Source organism: Lacerta agilis, chromosome 7 (assembly GCF_009819535.1).
Source record: "Lacerta agilis isolate rLacAgi1 chromosome 7, rLacAgi1.pri, whole genome shotgun sequence".
NCBI classification, from domain to species: Eukaryota; Metazoa; Chordata; class Lepidosauria; order Squamata; family Lacertidae; genus Lacerta; species Lacerta agilis.
In genome coordinates, this window is record NC_046318.1 from 36,412,578 (window position 1) to 36,432,808 (window position 20,231).

General features: G+C 40.3%; 1 protein-coding gene across 1 annotated transcript in view; it reads left to right on the forward strand.

Moving 5' to 3' along the window:
* The window catches only part of LOC117049839 (cadherin-19-like), a 43,174-nt gene that overhangs the window by 21,427 nt on the left and 1,516 nt on the right, over window positions 1-20,231 (forward strand). Inside the window, 2 exon segments of the mRNA XM_033154827.1 lie at window positions 12,533-12,650; window positions 19,175-19,426. Of these exon segments, the coding sequence (XP_033010718.1) occupies window positions 12,533-12,650; window positions 19,175-19,426 (370 nt within the window).

Below are 20,231 nucleotides of genomic sequence, written 5' to 3' on the forward strand. Positions count from 1 at the left end.
AGTCCAGTGCACTCCTAGCGTTGGATTCATTGGTCTGTAAAACACTTCAAAACAGGATGTGCATGAAAGGAACTCAATAAAATGAAAGTCTAATCCTTTGATAGCCATCAGATGTAACAGAAATATCAGTAAATTGTGTGTTACGTTTACATGAATTTACACTGCCTCTCTTCAGCTTTCAGAGCAAACTATAAAAGCTGGGCAATATGATCAGATTAAAACCTGACAAAACAAAGATCTTTTTCAATTAGCTCTGCACTGTACTTTAACTGATTTATTATTCCCTGTCATTTCTATAGTTCTTAAAGTGCAAGGTAATTATGCCATTCACCTACACAACACACACAAATGTAAGGCTCCCGTTTTATAATTATGCTGGTTGCTAAGATTCTCATTTGATAGATGCAGGGTTTAGGCTGACAGAATGTCTTTCCCAAGTCCTTGTGCAGCAAGAACTTTGAATTTACATCCATACAACCTGTAGAGTATTTATCGCTTATAACTGCTCCTAAGGTTCAAACTACATGCAGTGGTCACAAACTTGGATCTGCCATAAGTGGCGGAGTGTGTGATTTAAAGTACCAAGCAGAGAAATGGGTGAGACAGAGTGAAGAGACATGCACACAAACACACCATTTCACTATGTACTTTCCTTTCCCAAGTTACTTTTTTTTCTAGTAAAATGTGTCATATCTGAACAGAGCTAGGGTAAAAATGACTGTGGGGTGGACTAAATTATCACTTGCCCTTTCCTTTAACATGATCAAGATAGATTTGAGTCTGCTGTTATTTGGAGACACGTGTCTTTGGCTCTCTAGTCCATTCTGAGATAAGACTTGCTGCAGTAAAGCAAAATTGTTCAGGACAGAGCAGTTGTCAGTTTGCAAATAAATCCTATTGCTTTTAGTTGCACTTACTTCCAAACAAGGGTGCCAGAATGGTAGCAATATATCCAGCAATATAAAAGGGGAACAAATTTATCTTAGATGCTACAGCAGAATTAATCTGACTCAGTCAGAATTACCACAACCTGGTTCTGACCTAAAGAAGATTGAAATGTTCTGCTTCAAATGTATTTGTAGACAAGTAAGTAAGCAAGCCAAGCAACATTTTATTGTGTACTATATGTAGGGCTGAGCCAGAAGGGAGTCTCTTTCTCTCTCTCTCTCTCTCCTCTCCTCCTCCTCTCTCTCCTCTCTCTCCTCTCTCTCTCTCTCCTCTCCTTCTCTCTCTCCTCTCTCTCTCTCTCTCACACACACACACACACACACACACCCCTTTGTTAGAATTGGAAGAATACACTTTCATCATTTGTTCAGGATAAATAAATAAATAAGTTTCATTTTTGATCCCTGAGAGTTTGTGATCCCTGATTGTTTAGGACTGTGCAAATGATTTGTACAGTGAGCATTGCTTAAATAACATTCATTTGCCCTTAGGGATGTCAGACAATAACCCAAAATGGTTGGCTGCCTAGTATTTTGGCATTCAATACATGATCCCAGATGGCTTGGATTACTTGCAATGGAATGAAATAGGAAAAGAAAAAGAAAAAAAAAGATATGGGCAGCAAATAAGGTGCAAAGTGGAAAGCTGAGGTGAATGTTTTGATTAGCCAATAAAAAAGGAACACAGATTATGTGGGGCATTGGTCCTCAAACCATGACTTGCCAGCTGAAAAAGAAACATGAGGGACATCTGGAAACTTCAATTGGTTTAGAGTGCAAAACAAGAAATTTTTTAGGAGCATCTGCTTTGCATTGCTTGTGCCATCTTGATCCTATTGCGTTGTTGTTGTTGTTGTTGTTGTTGTTGTTGTTGTTGTTGTTGTTGTTGCTGTTACCAGTCACATTTTCTAACTATTTGATTTCAGGGCCAATTTAAGCATTATGTTATTGCTCTTTAAAGTCTCCAATGGTTTGTAAGCAGTTTGCATGCCCCTGCTGCAACTCCCTGACCCCATGAGACACCCGAGTGGAATAATGACTCGTGACAACCTGTTATGGGATTAAAATTGGCCACAACTTCATTAAACTTTCAGATGTAGGAAGACCTTGGCTTCGGCATTGGGCGTTTATCCCTCCCTGTCCCCGTCCGGGGATGTGGGGGACATCAGGGTTAACCAATCTGTCTGGGGATTGGGCTGGCTTTGGAAGACGTATGTTTAAGCAGAAAGCCCGCCCCCCATTTCACCGCAACACAGGGGAGTGCACTGACAACCTTTCAGCATATGGCCAGTGACTCGCCTAAACACAATGCCTTTAATGGGGAACCCTGGGTGTGGGTGTGTGGGTGTCACCGCTTCACCCCACCCCCACCCCATTTAGGGAAGATAGACTAAAGGATTCCAGCCAAGGCCTAAAACCACCAAAGTTGTGACGTTTTGCTATGGGGAAGGCGAAGCCTGCCAATGTACGGGAAATTCCTTCCTGGTCCTTTAACAGCAACCACCATAAGACCACAGCAGCGCCCACATACCTGTAAAGAAGAAGTCAACCTGCAATAAAAGGTCTAAATGAAGGGAGGATAGGGCGGGTGAAGCTCTGGAGCTGACTGAGAGCTCCCAGGTAGGCTCCACCCCCTTTTTGCTTAAAGAGCGGACCCTACCCTTACTTGGTCTGCTCCCCTGGCTCCGCCTCCCAAGTTGTGATTGGTTAATTGAACTGAGGTTTGGCAGGAACCTCAAGGTTCGCGACTTGGGGAGGTGGTCCAGGAGTGCTCTGCCAGGAGTAACGTAGGATCAGGGGTACTGCGCACAGGCACACAAAGGTTGCCCTCCGGTTGATGTGGAGAGCGGTCATTATTGGAAGAACTGCTTACATCCATATGTACCTGACCAAACTTGTTTATCACCATATGTTGCCTGTTTACTAGTGAAAGTGATTCAGTTAGTAAGCAACATGGATTAAGCCTTCTTCATGATGGCTCTGTTTTGCCAGAGTGCCCTCCACTCTCTCCATTGCCTTTTACGGTTTCCCAGTTTGCATTGGGATGATTTTGTAGTTTATAGTGGTTTATCTGCTGCTGTATTTTAATCATTGTTACTGCTATTTCAGATCTTGAACTTTTATGTACAGTGTTGTATTTTTAAAAACCCAGCTTGGAGACAGTATTCAGTGTTCACACACCATTGGAGAGCATGAAATCCATGAAAATATTTATTTTGATTTTTATTTATTTATTTATAAAAGTGTTTATATATTACCCTTTCAAAAAATAGCAGGGTGTTGCATATCAGTACACAAACCTTTAAAAAAAACACCCTTTAGAAGTAGTACAGAAAAAATCATTAAAATGAGATCCAAAGAATACAAGAAGCCACAGGCCTCAATTTTGTTAAATCCGTAAAATATCTAGGTATCAATCTCACAAATAAGAACCTGAACCTGTATAAGGATAACTACGAAAAATTGTGGATGGAGATAAAAAAAGATATGGAGATTTGGACAAGACTTAAACTGTCGCTAATGGGAAGAATAGCAGTGGTTAAAATGAATGTCCTACCAAGGATGCTGTTTTTATTCCAAGCCATACCAATTTTGGACAAACTAGACTGTTTTAAGAAATGGCAAAAGGACCTATCGAAATTTATGGCAGGGCAAAAAGCCAAGAATAAAATTTAAGATTTTAACAGACTCTAAAGAGAGAGGAGGCTTTGCCCTGCCGGACTTAAGGCTCTATTTTGAAGCTGCGGCCTTTTGCTGGTTAAAGGATTGGTTTAAATTAGAGAACGTTGATGTGTTGGACTTGGAGGGACATGACAACATGTTTGGTTGGCATGCATACCTTTGGTATGACAAGGTTAAAATCCACAGAACTTTTAAGTCTCATATAGTTAGAAAATCCCTATATCAGGTTTGGACTAGATACAAAGATCTGCTTGAGAGAAAGACTCCTAGATGGATCTCTCCAGTGGAGGCCAAGGCATATAAGAGACCGAATATGTCTGCAAACTGGTTAAGATATATGGACATATTGCAGCAGGAAGGGGACTCTTTTAAGCTAAAAAGCTATGATCAAGTAAAAAGTCAGGTCCCCGACTGGCTGCATTATCACCAGGTTCATGAAATATTCAAAATGGACAAAAAAGTTGGTTTTCAAGTAGAAAAATCAAAACTGGAAACAGAACTGATAGAATCAAACTTTAAAAACCTTTCCAAAATGTACAATCTTTTGCTAGAGTGGCATACAAAAGATGAATTGGTTAAATCGTCAATGATAGACTGGGCAAAAGATGTAGGACACAATATTATGATGGATGACTGGGAGAGATTGTGGCAGAAAGGTATCAAATTTACTGCTTGTCATGGTTTAAAAATAATGAAAATGGTTTAGATGGTATTTGACACCAGTTAAGATTGCCAAGATGAATACCAAAATGTCAGATGTATGTTGGAAATGTAAACATGCGAAAGGTACCTTCTTTCATATGTGGTGGTTGTGCCCAGCGGTAAGTGCTTTCTGGGATAAGATTTATAATGAGCTCAAGAAGGTAATGAAAGTTACCTTTTGTAAGAAACCAGAGGCATTTCTTCTGAGCATAACCAATGAAGAGATACCCAGTCAAGATAGAGTGTTTTTCATGTATGCCACAACAGCAGCTAGAATTCTATTGGCAAGAACTTGGAAAGGAGAAGAGATACCAACGGTGGAGGAATGGCAGATGAAGATGATGGAATATATGGAACTCGCAGAACTGACCGCCAGAGTCCGGGACCAGAGGGAGGGGAAGGTGTCACAGGAGTGGAAAAAATTCAAAGACTATTTAGTTAAATCAGTTAAACTGAATATTTGAGCAGAATTAGACAGAATATCGGCTTTGGTAGATATGTGTTAGATATAAATGGTAAGAGGAATTTTTGTTATGTGAAAGATGTATGTGTCAAAATATGTGAAGATAGGTCGTTAAGATAAGATACATAGTTATTAAGATATTTGACTAAGTAAAAGCTAAGTATATTAAAATTTGGGTAAATGTTAATTGAATATATATAAAGCTACCTTGAAGAAGTATTCGTTTTTTGAAGACAGGGGAGGGAACGGGGGAAGTCCCCAAATAGAGAAGTTAGAAACAAGAAATGTATAAAGATAGATAGAGGTTAAGGTTTGTATATGTTCTCTTTATGCCTTTATTGTTGTTATTGTTTTTATGTTGATTATGTTTACTGTTTATTATGTTTTGTGTTGATGTTGTATTTTGTTTTTCTTTGTCTTATTGGAAAATAATAAAATCTTATAAAAAATAAATAAATATAAATAAAATGAGTGGTTGCTCAATAATTCTTTTAATAACTAACAACACAAAAAATAATAATAATAATAATAATAATAATAATAATAATAATAATAGTGTACCCCTGTTATCTTGTGGACATTACTGTTGCTTTGCATGAAGGAAAGAATAATATTTTTTTGCTGAGGGTGAGCTACTGTGTTTACTTGTTTCTTTCTGAAATAATACTGTCCTCTCTAATACATATTTATTCTGGCACAAATACCTGCAATTTGCGTATCATCTGTGAATTGACTCTGATGCAGCAATTTACTTGACCATTTACTTATTAGCTCGTAAAGTGGATGAATGTGTATTTTGCACTTTGAAACAGAGATAGCAAGGCAATACATATTAACCCAGCACTTAGCATAAAATAAAATAGTCAGCAATTACAGTCAAAGTGAAAGCTACTTACTTGACATTAGTTCTCTATAAAGAGAGATAATGCCGCGAATGCCAGGAAGAATAACAACTTGAATATAATTCAAACTAGTTTTTAAAAAATATAAAACTAGGGAGGCATTCTGTATAAATTAAAAAATATTGACAATCTATATGTAGTGGATCAAGAAAAAAAACAATGAGTGAAAAGTGTTGGAAAACGTCAGCAGAGACCAGTTGTTTTATTTACATGCACTTCTAGACCACGACAAATTTAATCCCTAATTGTGAAATTCCTACCTGTTTTTATGTAGGAAGATGAGAATGAAGATAAATTTTTATAAAACAAGCAAGTGGAACATGAAACAAAATGCTGCAGACTGAAGTACTATTATTCAGAGCAGGGATAGATTTAGGGGAGTGTAACCAGTTTGGTCACTGTAGGGGATGTCACAAACATTTCCCCCCCATTCCACTGTTCTTCCCCTTTTGGGGATTCCCCTTCCCACACACCTTAGTGTTTTTCTAAAGATTTCTATTGCTGTTTTCCCCCAGTCCTGCTAATACGACTCTCTTGTGTGTGGATGTTGCATCTTTGGCTATCGGAAGATCTACACATTGCAACTGGCTTCACTAAGACTTTATAGGATTCGCCAGAAGACAGCAGGCCATTTAAGGAGGGTGCTCATTTGAATATGTGAGGGGCAAATGGAGTCCTATGGCTTCTGGCCAAGCTTCCTCACCCACCCTGCCCCCAGTATGAATGTACCTTCTGGCCACACCCCCAGTGGCTGTGCATTTAGCTTTAGTGAGGAAGGGACCCTACAGAGATTCACACATAAGGCTCCTCCAGTTCTGAGAACCCTTAACAGCAGGCTTCCTCAACCTCGTCCCTCCAGATGTTTTTGGTCTACAAGTCCCATGATCCCTAGCTAGCAGGACCAGTGGCCAGGGACAATGGGAATTGTAGTCTCAAAACATCTGAAGGGCCGATTTTGAGGAAGCCTGCCTAACAGGTTCCCCAAAGGGTGGGGGAGCTGTATTCATCTAATGTCTGAATTTTGGATTTATTTAATTTGTATTACATTAACCCACCTTGAGAATCATTCAACTGAAAGCAGTAGTACAAACAAAGAAATAACATAATACTGAGTGTGCGGCTACAAGGTAGGCGACCTGGGCGGGGTTTGAAAATTGTTGCCCCCTCGTGCATTCTCTGAGCACTTAGGGGGGTTCATTTTAATTTCTCCACAATTACCGCTCACCCCATCAAATAGGTGGGCGGGGTTTGTGACCTGGCACAGGCTTCCCATGCCTGGGTAACACCCCCTAGCTGGCTGGGTGTCAGCCTGCCCTCTCCCCAGTTAGCCAATCGGTTGCTGGCTGGGGGGCGGGGCGGAATTCAGGTACGGTGGGCTCTGACCGTCTCTCTAGTCAATCTTTGGAGTGTCACCCACACATCCCTCCCTCTAACTTAATGTGGTTTTCTTGCAGGATAACCTTTTCCTTCCTAGGTCCGTAGGCGTTGCTATGGTCGCACAATGGTTGCTGTTTCCTAGAGCCAGGAAGGAATTTTCCCTGCTCTGCAAGTTTTGCCTTCCCTGTAGCAATTGCCACAACTTTGGCAGTTTTAGGCTTTGGACAGAATCCTATAGTCTGTCTTGGGAATGGGGTAGCATTATTATGCACCCCCATGTGGCTGCATTTGCAGGGCCCGTTAAAGGGTTGATTGCGGGAGTCACTGGCCCTGAATGGTGGTGTAAGGTCAAATTCCTTACATCAGGTGAAGGGGGGGCACGCTGTGTAAATTTTCGTTTTACAGTCCCCCTCACAACACCTGTCTGCACTGCGCATCCTCAGTCCCAACCGAAGGCTGAGAGAGAAGCTGTCCAATGCCTAAGCCAAGGTTTTCTACATCTAAAATCAATAAAGTTGTGGTCTAATTTATCTCATACATCGTTGTCGTGTCTCCTTATTTACGGGCTGGCTCCCAGGCCGGGGGGTTAGTGCATGGGCTCACAATCTCTGTTCCATCTATTAGTCTTGTAATTCTGCCTTGTGGTATAAACTTTAGTTTCTGGGGACGCTTATTAAACCTTTCATGTTACCTTGTAGCGGCAATTTTGTAGTTAAGCGCTTAGGGTTTCTCCAATATAACTCAGCGTAACTCACCTATTGAAGTTCATTAACATGGCTAACTTGGTCCATTAATTCAGTGGGTCTTCTCTTAGTAAAACTTAGTTGGTAACCATGCTTACTTACCTGCTTCTGGAATACCTGAATATCTCCCTATATCAGCCCACCTGTGCTTTAAGATCAATGGAGGGGAATCTTTGCATTTCACTGTTAGGGGAGATTTGTGGTGTGGTGTGGCACCCCCTTTGTGGACAGCCCTCCCCTACACGGTGCAAAGAAAAGATGTACCTGTTTGCTCAAGCTTTTTTTAAAAAAAGTCATTGTCTTATCTTCTTTAATGTTTATCTGCTTTTAGTTGTCTTTGCTGGTGTTTTTAAGAAGTTTGGCTGCTTGGTTAGTGGGATTTTAATCTTGGTTTTAGATCATTTATTTTATTACTCTGAGGTAAAGGGTGAGCTATCTAAATAAATTATCCTATTATAAACAGTAAGATGGCAGCACATGCTGCAATAATCCAATTGGTGGAACCTCGTGGCCACAGGATGGCATCTGATAGTTGTTCGTGACAATATATTGGCAGCCAGCTTGTGTTTAAAAAAGTTCTGGTGTGGGAGTGATTAAAAGAGATGGATAGATCATCCTGTTTCTGATTTGTGTCAGTTTCACATGTTGTGTTAATATTTCTGTCCCATCCCATTTTTGCATCCATCTGCATTAAAATACAAAAAACAAACCCTGAATGTATCGTTTCAGAGTATATCAGCTTTTGTGTGCATTTTGTTTGTGTTTTAACCTAAAGTATATATTCTGTACACATTTTGGTATGTTCTTTGAGCTGTGAAGTATAATGCAAAATTTGAAGTACAAGAAAACTGCAGTTTGAGCCTGAGATGTGAATCAAGTAAAAATCTTCAAGTCAAATGAAATCCTTGAACATCACTAACCATCCTTGAAAAGAAAAATGAAGTGTGTTTGAAGCCCCCATGTAATACTAATGAAAAGAAGACAGCTCAGATGAAAAGGGCTTTTTCCAATGAAAATCAGCTACTGACAAATCAGCAAAACAGACCCTGGGAGAGACAGAAGGAATAAGAGCTTAAAGCCCTCTACAGCTATTCAGCTTGACCATGCAAGGATGAAGACAAGGGGCACATGCACCACACTTGCCCACAACATCTCCCCTGCAATTTTTGCCTTCCAATGAGATGACATAATGTCTAAGAAGGGCTCAAGTTCCTGTTGCAGTAGTGTACAGCTTCTCTTCCCAGTTTCATTTTGTATGGTAGCTACTGATTTTATCTTTACCTTTGGCTCCGGTGCTGAGAAAGAAAGTGGGAAATGAAAGGTGGGGAAGTGAGAGGATCACCCACTGAAAAATGTATGAGCAAGGCAGGAGAAGGATTTTTCTCTCAATACCCACAAAGTTTATATACTCTTTTCTCCTTCCCTTCCAACTGGTAAAGAAGATTAGTAGTGTTAAGGATGGAATGGGGAAGAAATTGGATTACTCATCTGAAATGAAGGCCAGATTAGCTACAAGTTGTGATGGGAAAGAGATTCGGTTGAGTTTGCATTTTAACACAGACATACTTTATTTGCACTTGCTGTAACAATATGCGAACCAAAGCACAACTTTGAAATGTGCGGTTCTTTGAATTTTGTGATGATCATTTCCAACCAGGAAATGCGCACAGACATACATATATAGCGTGCTCAAGATAGCATATATTTCTGGAAAATATATACTGCATGCTAAAATGTGCATATTAGAAATGCACACTAAAATGCTGGCAATTTTTTTTTTTTTAATGAAGACTCCTTTTAAAAAAAGAAATACATTATGCCTGGCTGCATAAATGTGGCAGCCTGATCCCAAGACTGTAAAAAATATGAAACTGAAAGAAACTGTAGTTGGCCATTTTCTCCATCCCTTGCCACAAAAGTTTCAAGGCCCTCTGGTTGTATCAGGCAGACTTCAAGCTGTAAAGATTCAGTTTGCTTTCAAGGTTTTTAGGAGGCAGAACTGCTTTCCACTCAAAGGCTGACCCAAGGCACCTTGCTGTTGCCTTAGGTTGAGCATTAAAGTCCTCATCCCCAAGTCAAGATGCAGAATACCCAAGGCCAGTCAACTTACACTGAAAGCTCCCCACCCTCTATGGCAGTACAACTATAATCATGATAAAGGGTGTAACCAACAATTTGCTCCCCATTCATGACATTCAATGCAGCTGCCTGAAGCAGTTGCTTCACTATGTCTAATGCTAGGGCTGGCCCTTCTCTAAAGCCTGGATTTTTACTCAAACCAATTTCCTTTTTAAACAATGACCAGGCAAGTTCCCCAGTTAGTAGTCTTCCCCACTGACTTGTAGATTATTACAGTTTTCAGATTAATGAGCCTTGATATAACACAATTCTTGGCAATTAGATTTCAGCACAATCAATAAACCAACCCATGCAAGCTTTCCGAAGCAATATCCAACTATGTTACCTTTGTTTTAACATAAAGTATGAAGTCATATTAGACCCTGATCCAGAAACAATTAGTGCACTGTTTTCATTATTTTATTTTTAAAAAAGCGATGATGGTTTAACTAGTGAACTGCTGTCTATCAGGTAGTTTGGGACCAAAGTAAAAATGATGTGGGAGATCATTACAGTGGTACCTCGGGTTACATACGCTTCAGGTTACAGATGCTTCAGGTTACAAACTCCACTAACCCAGAAATAAAGCTTCAGGTTAAGAACTTTGCTTCAGGATAAGAACAGAAATCGTGCTCTAGCGGTGCAGTGGCAGCGGGAGGTCCCATTAGCTGAAGTGGTGCTTCAGGTTAAGAACAGTTTCAGGTTAAGAACGGACCTCCGGAACGAATTAAGTACTTAACCAGAGGTACCACTGTAATCTAATAGTGACTTGCTTAGTATAACATGTTCAGTCATTAATGTGGAAAGTGCCCTAGTGAAACATATTTAATGGAGGATTTATTTTGAGGCTGAAATGCCCAGTAAAATTAATATTGGGAGTATAATTTGGAAAAGAGCTGAAATGTGGTGCTTCAGGTTAAGAACAGTTTCAGGTTAAGAACAGACCTCCGGAACGAATTAAGTACTTAACCAGAGGTTAACTTAACTTACTTGTTTTAAATTTACATTCTTCTGAATCTTGTGAGACAATTCTCTAACCAAATAAATGTGTGCAAAAATGCATATATTCAGGGGAAATTGTTCACAAAACCCCATATATTACAGAAAATAATATACCATGCATGCTAGAGGAAATTGCTTGTAAAAATGTATTTGTTAGGCAAATTGCTTACAGAAATGTGCACAGGAAAAAATTGCATTAAAATGCTGGTGAATTTTCAAGACGATTTTTTTTTTAATGCAAACTGATGCAGAAAACTTAACTTGAGTCTTGAAAACTGAGAAACAGTTGGGATGGATGACACTGACAGATGGTCCATTCTTAAACCACATCCACTATTGTTTCTGAAGGGGAAGAGAGCAAGGAGAGTTTGCCTACCCAACCTCTCCATGAGTATTCTGCTACCATAGAGTTGTATCTAATGAACAGGAGCTGCTGCTACTGCTGGCAACTTGTGGTAGCTAGAGTCAGAGGACCTGCTGCAGCAGATGATAGAATCAGGCCGTTATCAATGAAAATAAACATTTAAAAAAGCATTTCTTTAAAAAAAAACTCTATTAGCCCATCATTGCATTGAACTATGGTTGTGCCATAATCACAAAGTAATTTCTGTGGCTGTCTGTTGGCTTCTCTGACCCTGTACTTGGCAAGGCTGGGTTTTTAAGCACCAATTAGCCATTAAACAACATTTTAGAAGACTTACCCTCTTAATGAAAGAAATGAACTGGTAGTGCATTGAAATGGCAAGATAATGTGGAGCTGAAATAGCAAGATAAAAAATGTTGTCACTGATAATGTACGATTTGCCCAATATTATCAACTGATAATGGTAACAAATATTTACTCTTAGCAAGCAGAACAACTGTTCATTATAACAACTGCAACATGGCTTGTTTATTTGAAGTGATGGAATCAATGATTTCTGAATGCAAAGCTGCTAATTTTGACTCTGTTCTCCTGCAAATGACAATCTGGTTCAATCGGTTTGGAAATTTAGGCTATTTTGTTTCTTTGAAAACACAACCAAGTGTTCCCATAATCAATCTGTTACTATCTCAAAGAATCAACAATTCAGCACATGAACTTGTCACAATCTTGCGGTCACGGCAACTATAATACATCACTTGAGTGATGCCTATGATGTTTGTGGGCTGGAAGGAAATAGGTTTTTGTACTGAAGGATGTGTTCAAATATAGAATGATATACTTTTCACCTTGGAGAACAAAGGAAGGGCAGAATACTTTATACATTATTCTTTTTCCCCCCTTATGGAAACTTTATTTAACCTTTGCATTTTCAATTCCAGAAGCCATTTGCATTAGCCCACGACTTTAGTGCTTATCTCCTCCCAATCAATACAAAATCAAGTGGCATAATTGTAGGACATTAGAAAATCAACAAGCTCAACAGGCTTGTGTTAAGTGATGTGTATTTGCTGCAGCAGCTAATACATTTCCTGCCCTTCAGAGACAAGGCAGGGGAATTTCAACCTTACTAATGGAATGGAATGTCTTGCACGCAATTTTGTTGCATTGCTTTCAAAGGCAGCCAATAATATTTGGTGCTAAGCATACTGTTTGCCATTGTTCGCTTTTAGGTTATTCAGACCATCAGTGCAGTGGACAAAGACAATTCTGTGGAGGACCATCATTTCTTCTACTATTTGAATGAGGAGGCCACAAACAGCTCTGGTTTTGCAGTCAAAGATAATCAAAGTAGGTATTGTTGGCACAGCCCTTAAAATATTTCTGTAAAGAATGAATGCTCAATTTTCCACTTTAATTATGAAACTATCGCTAGACCTATTCAGACATTCACCTTCATGTGTTCTCAGAAAATGTGGAGGGAGGAACTGGTTGTGCATACCCTGTTTGTGCTGCCTGCAACATTTGATCTTGAATCTAAAGATGGAATTTTCATGTGTTCATTTGAATTAACTTAGAAAGCCCTTAGAAGCCTCTATGCAGCTGGAAACCCTGAGCAATTGTGGTTTCAGTTCGCACAGAAAATTCTAAACACGTTCAGCTGAATGTGCAAAGTTTCTCCCTGCTGACCTTCCCACCCAGTGCACTACAATCGAGGGTGGAGATTTTTTTCCACATGTGGACACTGTTGGGAGGGGGGCAGTGCATGTGTTCCTCTCTCCATATGTTCTGAGAACTCTTGAAAGCTAACATCTGAGCAAATCTACTGTTCATCCGGTAAATGGTACAAATTGTGGTGCGTATCTGAGAACCACTGTGGGCCACACAATGGCTTAATTTGCAGGATTTAGAATCCCAAACTCGACTCATAGCTCAGCTATGAACATCTGTTGATGTTGTCATTCTCTCTTATTAGCTCACAGGAATATTAATGAGATTAACTCGCCGTCTGTAAATTTCTTGTTGATATGGCCGGATAGTTATCAATATACAATTAATAAAAAAACATCCCACATACATAATTATCAGGCTTTTATCCTAATGTTTAGAACCTGGGCTGGTGTCTTCATCTAAAATAAATCCACAACACACTTTCACAATTAATCATTTCAAAGTTGCCAGGAACAGTCCCTTTCAGTCATCCTGGTTTTGGTTTTACACCTGGATAATCAAGTGGTGTCTGTGGTTTGCTGTCCCTTTGGTCAGCTGAGGCTGCTGTACCAGCAGTGCACATGCCTTAGGAAATTAAACCTGGTTATGGTAACACATGCCTTAGTTACATCTAGGTTAGGCTTATTGTAATGCACTCCACATAGTACTACTTCCGTAGCTGTTGGTGAATACAGTGCTGAGATCCAGTGCCGAGGACTTCTGGGCGGTTCCCTCACTGCGAGAAGCAAAGCTACAGGGAACCAGCAGAGGGCCTTCTCAGTAGTGGTGCCCGCCCTGTGGAACGCCCTCCCATCACAGGTCAAGGAGATAAACAACTACCTGACATTCAGAAATACTGAAGGCAGCCCTTTTCAGGAATTTTTAACGTGTGATATTTTTGTATCTGATTTTGTTGGAAGCCGCCCAGAGTGGCTGGGGAAATCCAGCCAGATGGGCGGGGTACAAATTATTATTATTATTATTATTATTATTATTATTATTATTATTATTAGCAAATAGGGTCACTTTGCACCAATACATCTGCACTTTGTACCAATTTGCCTACAGGCACAATTCATAGAGGTGGTGTCTACTGTTAAAGTCCTAAATAGCTTAGGCCCAAGACAATTTAGGGAGCATCTCCTCCCTTATTATCCTGCCCACTTCCTTTGATTAGAAGTGTCTCCTATGGTTAAGGCATAGCCGATGAGGATAAGGGATACAGCCTTCTCCAGACTGGTCCCATAATATGTAAAACCAATGGAGTGTAGTTAAATACTGTCCCACCCCACACTTGCTGATTTTTGCAAGGCATCAAAGAAGGGTTTATTCTAGCAGTCTTTTAATTTTTGAAATAGGCAACACTTTTATGATTTATTTATTTTTTTAAAAAAACTGATGACACTATTTGGGTTTTTAATGAAATTTTAATTTTTATATGTTGCAAACTGTCCTGAGAAGAAGAATGGTGCATAAACACACTAAAAACAACACTCACATATACATACATTAAAATAAATAAGGAGTTTAGTGATCATTGGTCATTTCATGTGTTGAGCAGAATAGCTATACAGTGTTGGAGCCATTTCCTCTTTTAAAATGTATTTTTACTGAGCTTTTATAAAACATATTACCAAAGACAGCATACTCAACAGTCAGGCATACATTCTACAAGACAGAAATCTTAAATACTTGTCATCAGGCCAGGAAAACATTGCTTTAAGAATTCCGCTATGTCTGCTGTTTCTGAAACCTTTATTAGGCAGTGATCTCATAATGTCATCCCCTCCCCAATTTAGCTATTTATAATTTAGCTGCAGCTAATAAGCAAAAATTAAACTGGCATGCTTGGCTTTTATCTAATTATAAGAATGAAAATAAAATAACCCATAGATCAAATAAAATATTCTATTTAAGGTGCAGGAAGTTGATAAGTTATTGCTTCCAAGATTTTTCAGTTCCTGAATTCCTCCACCAAATGTGGAAGAAATTGGGTTTGTATTTATGGCATATTTATCATTTATCTTCTGACAAATTAATTACACCTCTTTTCCATAGTTTAATGATAAAATGTAGTGCTGTTTTTGCTGAATGGGACATAGATTCCCACAAGCATTTCTACTATCATATTCGGTCTCCTCTTTTTCTTACTGTGTAGCTTGAGAACATTATAAGAGTTTTGCTGGATGTGAGCAAAGGCACATCCAGTCAAACATTCTGCTCACAGGAGGCAACCATATGCCTATAGGAAGTCTGCAAGCAGGACCTGAGTGCAACAGTGTTCTTTTTACTTGTGATTCCTAGGAATTGATACTCAGTGGCATATTGCCTCAAACAGTGGAGACAGAACACAGCCAACATGGCCGGTAATCACTGATAGCCTCCAACTCTACAAATTTGTCTACAGTTCTTTTAAGGCCATCCAATTTGGTGGCTATCACTACCTCTTGGAGGAGCTAATGCAATGGTTTAACTATGCATTATATAAAGGAGTACTTTCTTTTGTCTGTCTTGAATCTTCCAACATTCAGCTTCAATGGGTGACCCTGAGTTCTGCTATTATGAGAAGGAGAAAACCTCCTCTCTGCCTGCTTCTCCACACCATTACCTTAAGCCTTCCACACACCCTGCTTGATCTTACCCCCTGCAAGTCTCCTGTCAAGGGTGGGTACATTTGCCCCCACACAGGGACAGAATGTTTTGTCCCTAATAACATTTGTGTTTAATTCTTGCCAGCTGTAGTCACCGAAGTCTGTGTAATCTCAGAGGCATACAGAAATTATGTCGGGGTTTGGGTGCTGGAGCTCCTCGTGCACAACTTGAACTAGTCATGCACGAGGTACCAGTTGCGGGGAAAGCGGCCAGCGTTCCGCGTGCTTTTGAGCACGGTCGCCGGCCAAGTCTCACAATCCGAAGGAAGCTGAGTAAGCCAATTGATGACTCCGAAGGTGTATGAGTTCCTAGTTGCCTTCTTAGTGAAAAGTTGCCTCGTGAAATAGAATATACCCTGACTCTGAATAGATGGACCAACTTAGGAAAAATAAAATTTTACTTTAAACCTTTTACTCCCCCTTTTACCCCAAAGGAAGACAGACACCGGTTGTATCTTTAGTGGCTTCGGCAGAACCCGCATAGGCTCGTCCCCTAAGCTAAGTTCACCTAAGCTTAAAGTCCCTGCGCGCCCAATCTTCCGCGAGGCTAGCTAAATAACACTAAAACCGAAATATCTTCCGCGAATCTAGCCCTAGGCTAAACCTAAAAGAAACCTGTCTAAGGCTAAACCGAATGATCTTCCGCGATCTAACTCTAACTAAAGAAAACCCATCCAACCCGTCCAGCCCGCTCCCAATACCCTTAAACTAAACCCTGAACTTAAACTAAGGTAAAAGAACGTCGACTGACTAAACCAAAGAAACCAAGGAAAAACGCGCCTAAGCGGGGGTGCCTCTGCCTTTTATTAGGGAACAAACGTGACATCATCATCAATGCCTCAACCAATAAAATCACTGTTGCTGCCCTCCAAAAAGGCGGGAAGCAAGTTTAACGCTCATTAACAACTTTGAACATGACCGGAACTATAAAATAAAGGCGGATTAATCTCATAAGTGAACCACACTATTCATTCATGCTTTCACTTTCGCTTTTGCGCGTAGTTATACCAAAAGTAGATCTCGAAAACCTCATTAAATAACCAAATAAATATGAATCCATGGCGGATCCGTGAAACGTATTCCGACAAAATTATAAATCCTACCAGACTCACTTACATCACTGTTCCTGGTGTTAAAAAAAAAAAAAGCCTATTCAGCACTTACTCAAATAATCAACTATCTGGGCAGTTGTAGCAGATTGTTAGGAATTGTTGATTTAGAGGGGAGAAAGATGAGTAAGGACTAAACTACAGGTGATGCTGAATTTCATGAGGTTTCTCCTCAAGGGTCTTTCTTTGCAGCAAAAGAAGCTGCATTCTGACTTAGAAAGCCTATAGAGGAGTAGCGAGGCAGATTGCAGCCTCTTCTATGCCAATATAGTCCAGGGCACTGGGAGACTGCACACAGTTCAGTAGCAACATCTCCTTTAGCTGTTGGGGTTGGTGAGAATGGTAGGGGTTCCTTATAGAAAGCAAGGATAGTATGAGAAGAAAGAAGAGATGTTCCTCATCTCATAGTACTAGGAGTCAACCAATAAAATTGATTCAAAAGGAAGCAGAAATGTGCAGAATCAATGGTGAAATGGTGCACTATGGCTACTAGCTTTGACAGCGTTGCAAAATGTTAGATAAAATTAAGGATAAGGTGAACAGTAGCTGTTAGCCAGGACAAGTGGGCTCTACAACAAAATGTTGCAGAGTGGAGCGCTCCTGTTCTATAAATGTCAGCCTTGCCCAACCCAGTGCCCTCCACATGTTCTGGACTCCAATTTCCATCAGGCCCAGCCAGCATAGCCAATAGTCAGAAATGATGGGGATTATAATCAGCAGTGGAGCAAGCCGTTTGGGCACCTGGGGAGGCATGCGTGCCTTGCACCTGGGGTGGCGCCAGCCGTCCATGGGGGTGGGGCAAGCTGGGGCAGGACACTCCATGGGGCCTCCAAGGAGTCTGCCTGCCTCCTCTCCCTACTGCTGAGGGGGAGGCAGCAGGCAGACCTTTGGGGCAGTGTGGAGCCTGTGGGAGCCCTAGCCACAGTGTCACTTACAGGAGAGATGCGTGGCTTGGGCATGCTGCAGGCCCCACGGTGAGTGCCGCCCGGCATTTTGTCACTCCCCCTCAGCGGTGACACCCAGAGTGGCCTGCCCCCAATGCACCCCCTTCCTCTGCTCCTGATTATAATCAAACAACACCTGGAAGTCACATGGTTGGGGAGGCTGATGTAGATGATATTTAAGTAGAACTTCTAAGTTCAGGGACAGTAAATCACTGAGGGTGGCCTATTGTCTTCATGCTCTTCTTGATTGTTCCTGATACATATGAACTGGCTACTGCTGAAAACAGGAAACTGGATTTGGTGATAGGATACTAAATTCCTTCCCTCTTATGCAGAGCACCATTGGCAGATTCTTATTCCAGCAGCTCTTTCACTGATCTGCAGATCTGCTCTGAAATAAGAAAAGAAACCCTCAGAACAAAATCTCAAAAGCCAATTTTATCTCTTAATAATTGCTTTCTAAATATGGCAGATTGTAGGAGTAATAACTTTCCCATTATCTCTTAAACTGCCAAACACTGGTAGTATTAGAAAAGGGAAGAGTGTGCAAGGGAGAGAGCAGGTTTTTAAAATGAAGTGAAGATTCAATATTAATAAAAACTTCTCCTTTGTATTTAGTTCTGCTAAAACACAGTTAAAGACAAAGGCGCAGTTCACAATTATTTAACTTTGTTTTTGTTCCCCTATTACACTGTTTTCATCGATAGACAGATGACATCATATGAATGACTTTTCTGTGCTGCGATGTTATGCAGCATTTGTATTGATCCCTTAGGCTGAGAAAGAATCGTAAAGGGGGGGACACCAATCGAAACTAATCTGAGGGGAAAACCTAAGTTCAACAGCTGATGAAATTGCAGGAAAGGAGACCACTTAAAGGCAGCCTTCTGAGACTTAGAAGAAGAGCTATTTCAAATTCAACTAAAGTATACATTGCTCATATTGACTTTGCTAATTATTTGAATGTTCTGGCTAGGTGAATAAATCAATACAGCTAACTTTTGGAAAGTTCACTGTATTCTGAATAAGAAATTGCTTGGTTCAGACTCTTCCTGGCCCACAAAATATGTGGCCTTAAACTAACCAGTGCCTCTCAGCCTCACACCACCCACCTGCACATAATATGAGTCTACCTTATTGAGTTAGTACTGCAAGGGTTGCTGAGATTTTGTAGGGTTGATGATGATAGTGGTGCATCTGAACTATTCAGATTTTAGCCAATGTGCAGCATAATCCTAAGCACACTTACGAGGAGGCAAGCTCCACTGATCTCAGTGGGACTAAGTTGTCCCCTTAGCAACATGATTTCCAACTTTCTTCCCCCTACGCCTCTTTATCTGCACAAAATATGGCACAGTGTTTCTCATAAATAAGATATTCTAACTGAACATGAATTGTTGGACTTGAAGACCCATAAGCAGTGTCATAAAACAATATCATCTTTTTGTTATTTTTTAAAGATAATACAGCTAGAATTATCACCACACGAGGTGGATTTCATCGTCGAGAACAGTTTATTTTTACCTTACCAATTCTAATTGCTGACAACGGAAGTCCATCTCTCACCGGCACAAACACTTTGACCGTCACTGTGTGCGACTGTGACCACGAACCTAGTCTCCAGTCATGCAGATATGGAGCAATGCTCTTCTCAATGGGCATCAGTGTACAAGCTTTAGTTGCTGTTGTTGCTTGCCTACTAATAATATTAGGTAAGAAAAACAATACTTTCTTCATTTCATATTATGTCATCTTGGCCAAAATATTTCATATTATGTCTTCTTGGTTTCATGGATTTGTTGCCCAGAACATGGTCCGTATTACCCAAATTAAAACCTGACAGAACTCATATATGAATTGATGGACTACACCCTTTCTTTTAGACAGAGGACCATACAGTGGTACCTCAGGTTTTGAATGTCTCTGTTGATGAACATTTCGGTTTTTGAATGCCATAAACCCAGAAGTAAATGCTTCAGTTTTCGAACACGCCTCAGAAGTTGAACATGCGACTTCCACTGAGTGCAATATCCTGAGGCCTAGCTGTCGGATATTGAGCTTTCAGTTTTCAAATGTTTCAGAACTCAAACGGTCTTCCGGAACAGATTACATTAGAAAACCGAGGTACCACTGTATTCACTTCTGGGCAATCTCCTTAGAGCAAGATGCCAGTGGTGGACAAGGCCAGAGACAAAATAGCACAGAGGAATGAATATACCTTTTATCATTGTATAATAGGCTAGTTTCTACACATATGCACAGAAATACATCCTCACTATCCTTGTCCAGACAAAGAAGAGACATGATTAGAGTTAAAGAATGCATTATAGCCAGACAAAAACAGCTGGTGTACAAAGTAGCACCAGTGAGGGTTGTGGCCTGATGAAATAACACATAGCCTGGGGAGAGTTCCAAGGTCCAGATAGAGATGCCCGGAGGACTACACTTGACTCCCAGCCCTGAGTTTCTCCAACCCTAATTTTCAACACCTTCATGCTAATCATATCCTGGACACAA